Source organism: Triticum aestivum, chromosome 5A (assembly GCF_018294505.1).
Source record: "Triticum aestivum cultivar Chinese Spring chromosome 5A, IWGSC CS RefSeq v2.1, whole genome shotgun sequence".
Taxonomy (NCBI): domain Eukaryota; kingdom Viridiplantae; phylum Streptophyta; class Magnoliopsida; order Poales; family Poaceae; genus Triticum; species Triticum aestivum.
The window spans coordinates 354,689,752-354,699,497 of record NC_057806.1 but is presented as its reverse complement, the minus strand read 5'-3'; the positions used below and the strand labels follow the sequence as shown (position 1 = coordinate 354,699,497).

The following is a 9,746-nucleotide window of genomic DNA, read 5'->3' as shown; positions in this document are numbered from 1 at the left end:
GAGATGAGACTCCGGACTAAAAAAAGAGGCCATAAAAAAGAGAAAAGGCCCAAATAAAAAAAGAGAAAAAGAGAGAAGGGACAATGCTACTATCCTTTTACCACACTTGTGCTTCAAAGTAGCACCATGATCTTCATGATAGAGAGTCTCCTATGTTGTCACTTTCATATACTAGTGGGAATTTTTCATCATAGAACTTGGCTTGTATATTCCAATGATGGGCTTCCTCAAAATGCCCTAGGTCTTAGTGAGCAAGTGAGTTGGATGCACACCCACTTAGTTCCTTTTGTTGAGCTTTCATATATTTATAGCTCTAGTGCATCCATTGCATGGCAATCCCTACTCACCACATTGATATCTATTGATGGGCATCTCCATAGCCCATTCATATGCCTAGTTGGTGTGAGACTATCTTCTCCCTCTTTGTCTTCTCCACAACCACCATTCTATTCCACCTATAGTGCTCTACCCATGGCTCACGCTCATATATTGCGTGAAGATTGAAAAAGTTTGAGAACATCAAAAGTATGAAACAATTGCTTGGCTTGTCATCGGGGTTGTGCATGATTTAAATATTTTGTGTGATGAAGATAGAGCATAGCCAGACTATATGATTTTGTAGGGATAGCTTTCTTTGGCCATGTTATTTTGAGAAGACATGATTGCTTAGTTAGTATGCTTGAAGTATTATTGTTTTTATGTCAATATTAAATTTTTGTCTAGAATTATGGATCTGAATATTCTTGCCACAATAAAGAGAATTACATGGATAAATATGTTAGGTAGCATTCCACATCAAAAATTCTGTTTTTATCATTTACCTACTCGGGGATAAGCAGGAATTAAGCTTGGGGATGCTGATATGTCTCCAACGTATATATAATTTTTGATTGTTCCATGCTATTATATTATCAACTTTGGATGTTTTATATGCATTTATATGCTATTTTATATGATTTTTGGGACTAACCTATTAACCCAGAGCCCAGTGCCAGTTTCTGTTTTCCCCTTGTTTCATTGTTTCATAGAAAAGGAATATCAAACGGAGTCCAAACAGAATAAAACCTTTGGGAGAGTTATTTTTGGAACGGAACCAATCCAGAAGACTTGGGGTGTACGTAAGGGAAGCAACGAGGAAGGCACGAGGCAGGGGGGCACGCCCACCCCCTGGGCGCGCCCTCCACCCTCGTGGGCCCCTTGTTGCTCCCCTGACGTATTTCTTCCTCCTATATATACCAATATATCCTAAAACCATCGGGAAGCACAATAGATCGGGAGTTCCGTCGCCAGAAGCCTCCGTAGCCACCGAAAACCAATCTAGACCCGTTCGGCACCCTGCCGGAGGGGGAATCCCTCACTGGTGGCCATCTTCATCATCCCAGCGCTCTCCATGACAAGGAGGGAGTAGTTCACCCTCGGGGCTGAGGGTATGTACCAGTAGCTATGTGTTTGATCTCTCTCTCTCTCTCTCTCTCTCGTGTTTTTGAGGTGATACGATCTTGATGTATCGTGAGCTTTGCTATTATAGTTGGATCTTATGATGTTTCTCCCCCTCTACTCTCTTGTAATGGATTGAGTTTTCCCTTTGAAGTTATCTTATCGGATTGAGTCTTTAAGGATTTGAGAACACTTGATGTATGTCTTGCGTGGGATACCCGTGGTGACAATGGGGTATTCTATTGATCCACTTGATGTATGTTTTGGTGATCAACTTGCGGGTTTCACCCATGAACCTATGCATAGGGGTTGGCACACGTTTTCGTCTTGACTCTCCGGTAGAAACTTTGGGGCACTCTTTGAAGTACTTTGTGTTGGTTTGAATAGATGAATCTGAGATTGTGTGATGCATATCGTATAATCATACCCATGGATACTTGAGGTGACATTGGAGTATCTAGGTGACATTAGGGTTTTGGTTGATTTGTGTCTTAAGGTGTTATTCTAGTACGAACTCTATGATAGATTGAACGGAAAGAATAGCTTTATGTTATTTTACTACGGACTCTTGAATAGATCGATCAAAAAGGATAACTTTGAGGTGGTTTCGTAACCTACCATAATCTCTTCGTTTGTTCTCCGCTATTAGTGACTTTGGAGTGACTCTTTGGTGCATGTTGAGGGATAGTTATATGATTCAATTATGTTATTATTGTTGAGAGAACTTACACTAGTGAAAGTATGAACCCTAGGCCTTGTTTCCTAGCATTGCAATACCGTTTGTGCTCACTTTTATCATTAGTTACCTTGCTGTTTTTATATTTTCAAATTACAAAAACCTATATCTACCATCCATATTGCACTTGTATCACCATCTCTTCGCCGAACTAGTGCACCTATACAATTTACCATTGTATTGGGTGTGTTGGGGACACAAGAGACTCTTTGTTATTTGGTTGCAGGGTTGTTTGAGAGAGACCATCTTCATCCTACGCCTCCCACGGATTGATAAACCTTAGGTCATCCACTTGAGGGAAATTTGCTACTGTCCTACAAACCTCTGCACTTGGTGGCCCAACAACGTCTACAAGAAGAAGGTTGTGTAGTAGACATCAAGCTCTTTTCTAGCGCCGTTGCTGGGGAGGTGAGTGCTTGAAGGTATATCTTTAGATCTTGCAATCGAATCTTTTTGTCTATTGTTTTAGCACTAGTTTAGTTTATAAAAGAGAACTACAAAAAAATATGGAATTGAGTTTGCCTCGTACGCTTCATCTTTTTAATATCTTTCGTGAGTATGATGGAAAGGAAAATTTTGCCCAACTGCTAGAAGAAGAATGCATTAGAATGTTTGGCACTAAATATTTGAATGATGAGCATGATTGCAATATTGTTAGTATGAATTCCTTGAATATCCATGATGCTAATGATATGCAAAGCCACAAGCTTGGGGAAGCTATGTTTGATGAAGATGATATTTTTTGTCCCCCAAGTTTTGATGAGCAAATTTATTATGATGAAAGCATGCCTCATATTTATTATGATTATATTGATGAAAGTGGATTTGGAGAGGTCATGACTTTATTTTGTGATGAATCCACTATTTCGGAAGAGGTTCCAATTGATTATGAGAACAAAGTTACTATCTATGATGATTATTGTGATGACTTGTATGCTATAAAGAATAATGATATCCATGAAACTTGTCATCATGATTTTAGTTTTCAATTGTATTATGCCTCACATGATAATTATTTTGTTGAGTTTGCTCCCACTATTATTCATGAGAAGAATTTTGCTTGTGTGGAGAATAATAAAATTTCTATGCTTGTAGATCATGAAAAGAATGCTTTAGGTGCTGGTTATATTGTTGAATTCATTCATGATGCTACTGAAAATTATTATGAGGGAGGAACATATGCTTGTAGGAATTGCAATAATATCAAGTTTCCTTTCTATGTGCTTAAAGTTTTGAAGTTATGCTTGTTTTGCCTTCCTATGCTAGTTGATTATTGTTCCTATAAGTTGTTCGCTCACAAAATCCCTATGCACACGGCTAAACAATCAACTTGTGTGTCTATGGGGTGCCCCCTCCCCTGTATATAAAGGGGTGGAGGAGGGGGGCGGCTGGCCACCTTGGATGCGCCCCCAAGGGGGGAATCCTACTCCTACTAGGAGTAGGTTCGACCCTTTCCTAGTCCTACTAGGAGGGGGAAGGAAAGGATAGAGGGGAGGAAGGAAAGGGGGGCGACCCCCTTCCCAATTTGGATTGGGCTTGGGGGGCGCCCCTCCTCTTGGCCTTCTACTCTCTCTTCCACTAAAGCCCATGTAGGCCCATTAACCCCCTCGGGGTTCCGGTAACCTCCCGGTACTCCGGTAAATGCCCGAACTCATCCGAAACCATTCAGGTGTCCAAACATAACCTTCCAATATATAAATCTTCATGTCTCGACCATTTCGAGACTCCTTGTCATGTCCGTGATCACATCTGGGACTCTGAACTACCTTTGGTACATCAAAACACATAAACTCATAATATCGATCGTCATCGAACGTTAAGCGTGCGGACCCTACGGGTTCGAGAACTATATAGACATGACCGACACTCATCTCCGGTCAATAACCAATAGCGGAACCTCGATGCTTGTATTGGTTCCTACATATTCTACGAAGATCTTTATCGGTCAAACCGCATAACAACATACGTTGTTCCCTTTGTCATCGGTATGTTACTTGCCCGAGATTCGATCATCGGTGTCTCAATACGTAGTTCAATCTCGTTACCGGCAAGTCTCTTTACTCGTTCCGTAATGCAACATCCTGCAACTAACTCATTAGTCACATTGCTTTCAAGGCTTATAGTGATGTGCATTACCGAGAGGGCCCAGAGATACCTCTTCGATACACAAAGTGACAAATCCTAATCTCTATTTATGCCAACTCAACAAACACCATCGAAGACACCTGTAGAGCATCTTTATAATCACCTAGTTACGTTGTGACGTTTAATAGCACACAAGGTGTTCCTCCAGTATTTGGGAGTTGCATAATCTCATAGTCAGAGAAACATGTATAAGTCATGATGAAAGCAATAGCAATAAAACTTAAACGATCATTTAAGCTAAGCTAACGGATGGGTCTTGTCCATCACATCATTCTCTAACGATGTGATCCCGTTCATCAAATGACAACACATGTCTATGGTCAGAAAACTTAATTAACGAGCTAGTCAAGTACAAGCATACTAGGGACACTCTGTTTTGTCCATGTATTCACACATGTACTAAGTTTCCGGTTAATACAATTCTAGCATGAATAATAAACATTTATCTGATATAAGGAAATATAAATAACAACTTTGTTATTGCCTCTAGGGCATATTTCCTTCAAATTTTGCATAGCCTTACCCCCTCTATGCCACGAACCTCCTCCGCATGAGCCAATAAACTTGATAACCCTTCCGCGCACAATGATAAAGGGCCCCCCTAGCGAAGACCCCTAGTGGGAATAAATTATTCCGTTTTCCGGTCCTTGAACCCGACATTATATCTAATAGGAGAAAGACAAGCCATAAGAAGGACAATGAAATCCCGAGCATCATCTTTTGTAAAATATCCATTCCACTACGTCACAGGCCTTATGCACACCCAATTAACTCTCATATACAAAAGCCCAGAACCTTTCAAATAGTCTAGATATGAAGCTAGGATCGGATATGACTAGTCATCTCTTGGTCAGTATGCGGTTGTAGATTGTTTCCGAGATAGCTAACAATGCAGAGCAGTGTTCTCGACTATTTATACCAGATTCGCTGATAAAATAAAAGAGAGATTCCAAGATTATGATAGGTTTGGTTTTAGCTCAACTTTGCTTCATCAAATATTTGGCTAGCTAAATGGTTAGGTGCTTGCCCATGAGATGCCAGAGATTGCCAACATTTTCCCCGCAAGTCCATAGACTGCATGTTGTGTCATCGGGTCTTTTTTCTTTTCCTTTTTAAGAACTTATGATCTACCCATCACCTATCACGGTAATAAAAAAACACCAGAAGTAACAAAACTTATAACAAGATCCATAGACCACCTAGTGATAACTATAAGAACTAGAGCGAGCCGAACGCTCCTTCCTCTTTGGAGTGGGTCCAACCTTGTTATAGTAGACAAATAGTTTCAAATAGTAAAGATAGCATTCGCTATTGCATCCGGAATAGCGCTAGCGCAATAGCCTACGCTATTGCTCAAATTAAATGTTATTACTTTTTGTTAATGATCTATAAATATACACAATAATATAGGTTTCTACAAATCCGTTACGTTGACATAGCGCCCGCAATGTCGCCCGCTATGCGGACCCCAATCCGCTACCAGCCCGCTATCTGCTATTTAAAACCAAAATACTAGCCCATCAAAATAAACAACTGTCGTCGAAGTTTAAGTTGGAAGGATCCAACTTTGACATCACTTGAACGAAGTGGATCCAAGCAAATCCACCAAAGACCAACACCAAACTGAATCCCGCGAGATCGCACATCTCCACACGCCTCCGATGATGCTAGATGCACCGCCAAGCTATGGCTAGGCAAGAAGGACCTTATTTCATCATCAGAGAGGGCCACCACCTCACCTACTTGAGCAAGACAAAACCCTAATGAACTAAAAAATGTAACTAAAACGGTGCTGCATCCCTCCCATTGGCAAGGGCTGGGTCCATCACGCCTCCATGGGCTTAAGGCCACGAGAGACGTGGCGGACTGGTGGCGCCATGGCGGGGTGACAGAAAACATGAAAACCTATTCGCCTTGTCGCCCAGAGAAGCGAGATGAAGGGGGCACAAGGTGCTTGTCTTAATGCTCACCATGGAGTCTTTCAACGCGCCAGTTTCCACGCCGTTTGATTTTAGCTCCTTGTCCCTTGTGTGTGTGTGTGTTGCGATGGAAAGGATGTCATCTTGCAATCTGGTGTTGCACGATAGAGACGTTGCGCTATAGTGGTGTCCTAATTTTCTCTCAAAACAATCATCAAGTCGTTAGCATGCTAATACTTAACAACAAACAAAACATATTATTTTATCATTACCAGAAAAATTGGTAGCGTGAGAATCAACCCGTGTTTGAATGGGCAGTGATGTTCGAGCCCACTAGGGATCAAACTTTAGGTTTGACGCTTTGGTATTTTGTAAAGACGTAATATTTTTCCAGCCGGAGACGACTGTGATGACTTTGTGATTCCACAGACTCAATGTCTCTAGGTGCTCATAAAATTAGAATGTATATGTTTGCATTCATAGAAAAGAGTGTATGTGCATGTTTGTGATCGTCTGCATCATGCTTCTTAAATTCTTTGATAAACACGAATTTTTTCTTGTTAATGTTTAAAATTTGACATAAAAAATTCCTTGAGCCAACTAAATTCATAGGAGGGGCTTTTTTATTATGTATTATTTATTTATTATCTATTTAAAGCATGATAGCTCAATTTTAAATATGGGTTTTAACTATAATTTTTAAATATAAGGTTTTTTTGAACACAATAGAAACACATACGCTCATGCATAGATACGTACAGTCACCCACATGTACACATGCAGGTACACCCTACCTCTAGGAAAATGTGACCACCAATGTCAAGTTTAGGACTTGAACTCTGATGAATTGGTTTCACCATAAAAAATTTAACCGTTTGACCCATGCTCAATTTGCAATTTTAGATATGAAGCTGATAACCACACATACCATGTGTCCTTTTTTGTTGTTGTTGAAGAGATGGTAACGTGAGTTTTGACCAACCTAAAACACACCCAAAACACGCGGAACGGCCGCGCCATGACACACCAGACACCACCTCGCTAGTCCGCTACGTTCGCCGCCTAGGAACCGCACGTCAAGCCGCGACCTGGCACGCCCCGACTGCGCCACCCGGGCCGCTTCTGCCCACCGTGTGGACCATATAGTAGGAGATCCCAAACCCCCTCTCGCGAGCATTCCACCGTTACACACACCTTTGCCCCCCCCTCCAAGCAAATCCACCAAAGACCAACACCAAACTAAATCCTGCGAGATCGCACATCTCCACATGCCTCCGATGACGCTAGATGCACTGTCAAGCTAGGGCCAGGCGAGAAGGACCTTATTTCATCATCAGAGAGGGCCACCACCTCACCTACTTGAGCAAGACAAAACCCTAATGAACTAAAAAATGTAACTAAAACAGTGCTGCATCCCTCCCACCGGCAAGGGCTGGGTCCACCATGCCTCCATGGGCTTAAGGCCACGAGAGACGTGGCGGACTGGTGGCGCCATGGCGGGGTGACAGAAGACATGAAAACCTATTCGCCTTGTCGCCCAGAGAAGCGAGACGAAGGGGGCACAAGGTGCTTGTCTTAATGCTCACCATGGAGTCTTTCAACGCACCAGTTTCCACGCCGTTTGATTTTAGCTCCTTGTCCCTCGTGTGTGTGTGTGTGTGTGTGTGTTGCGATGGAAAGGATGTCATCTTGCAATCTGGTGTTGCACGATAGAGACGTTGCGCTATAGTGGTGTCCTAATTTTCTCTCAAAACAATCATCAAGTCGTTGGCATGCTAATACTTAACAACAAACAAAACATATTATTTTATCATTACCAAAAAAATTGGTAGCGTGAGAATCAACCCGTGTTTGAATGGGCAGTGATGTTCGAGCCCATCAGGGATCAAACTTTAGGTTTGACGCTTTGGTATTTTGTAAAGACGCAATATTTTTCCAGCCGGAGACGACTGTGATGACTTTGTGATTCCACAGACTCAATGTCTCTAGGTGCTCATAAAATTAGAATGTATATGTTTGCATTCATAGAAAAGAGTGTATGTGCATTTTGTGATCGTCTGCATCATGCTTCTTAAATTCTTTGATAAACGCGAGTTTTTTCTTGTTAATGTTTAAAATTTGACATAAAAATTCCTTGAGCCAACTAAATTCATAGGAGGGGCTTTTTTTATTATGTCTTATTTATTTATTATCTATTTAAAGCATGATAGCTCAATTTTAAATATGGGTTTTAACTATAACTTTTAAATATAAGGTTTTTTGAACAATATAGAAACACATACGCTCATGCATAGATACGTACAGTCACCCACATGTACACATGCACGTACACCCTATCTCTAGGAAAATGTGACCATCAGTATCAAGTTTAGGACTTGAACTTTGATGGATTGGTTTCACCACAAAGAATTTAACCGTATGACCCATGCTCAATTTGCAATTTTAGATATAAAGCTGATAACCACACATACCATGTGTCTTTTTTGTTGTTGTTGAAGAGATGGGAACGGCCGCGCCATGGCACACCAGACACTACCTCGCTAGTCCGCTACGTTCATCGCCTAGGAACCGCACGTCAAGCCGCGACCTGGCACGCCCCGGCTGCGCCACCCGGGCCGCTTCCGCCCACCGCGCGGACCATATAGTAGGAGATCCCAAACCCCCTCTCGCGAACCTTCCACTGTTACACACACCTTTGCCCCCGTCCCTCCCCCGTCCGATCCCCCGCCCCTCCGTTTTCGGCGCGGCCGCGAGGAGAGTTCGTCGGCGGCGGCGATGAGGTCGGCCCTGAGCCGCCTGATCCGTTCCTCCTGCTCCGTCTCGCCCTCCCGTCTCAGGTGACCCCCGGCGTCCCTTCTCGTGTCACGCGTTTCATACGTCCCCGAGGACAGAGCTCGGGGAATGGGGGGGAAATAATCCTCAATTCGTCAATTTGCGACATTGCGGCGGTTTTATCGCAGTCGCGAGCCGCATTTGGCGGCCGGATTGTGGCGCGAAATCCTCGTATTTTTCTTGCTGCCGAGATATCATCGCCGACTGTGTTTTCTCTTACCTTGGGTGGGATGATGTGAGCAGCTCGCCAGTTCTGTTGAAGAACGGCAAGGCGTTCTCGAGCGATGCCACGCCCAGGGATTCCGGCCGGGTCGACGAGCCTTTCAAAGTCGAGGAGGCAGAACCCGTGAAGGTGCCGCCGCCGCCGCCTTCTCCTCATAAGGTAATAAATAGTGCCATGATTGCATTTTCCTAGTTTGCTGGAGATCGTTTTGTTACAACCTGGTGGTACTGTTCATCGTACCCATATATGCTCCGAGAGGCTCATTGTTTTTTCCATGTGGATGAGCACCGTGCCACCAATAGATCCGTCCTTTTGTGGATGGAACAGTTTCCCCCATGCCCACTGGAATTACATTGTATGCAATCATGTACGATGTTGGTTGGTAGCACTCAGTTCCCTCGGTTAGTGCTTTGACTGTCGCTGTAACTGTAAGGTTTAGCGTTCCTCTTTTTTT

At 42.9% G+C, this 9,746-nt stretch overlaps 1 protein-coding gene across 1 annotated transcript in view; it reads left to right on the top strand.

Annotated features, from left to right (window-relative positions):
• Window positions 1–8,838: 8,838 nt before the first annotated feature.
• LOC123103339 (uncharacterized protein At1g32220, chloroplastic) overlaps window positions 8,839–9,746 on the top strand; it is an 8,524-nt gene continuing 7,616 nt past the window's right edge. The window contains exons 1-2 of the mRNA XM_044524893.1: window positions 8,839–9,074; window positions 9,313–9,451. Coding sequence (XP_044380828.1) covers window positions 9,013–9,074; window positions 9,313–9,451 — 201 coding nt within the window. The 5' untranslated portion in view covers window positions 8,839–9,012. The remainder of the gene's footprint in view (window positions 9,075–9,312; window positions 9,452–9,746) is intronic.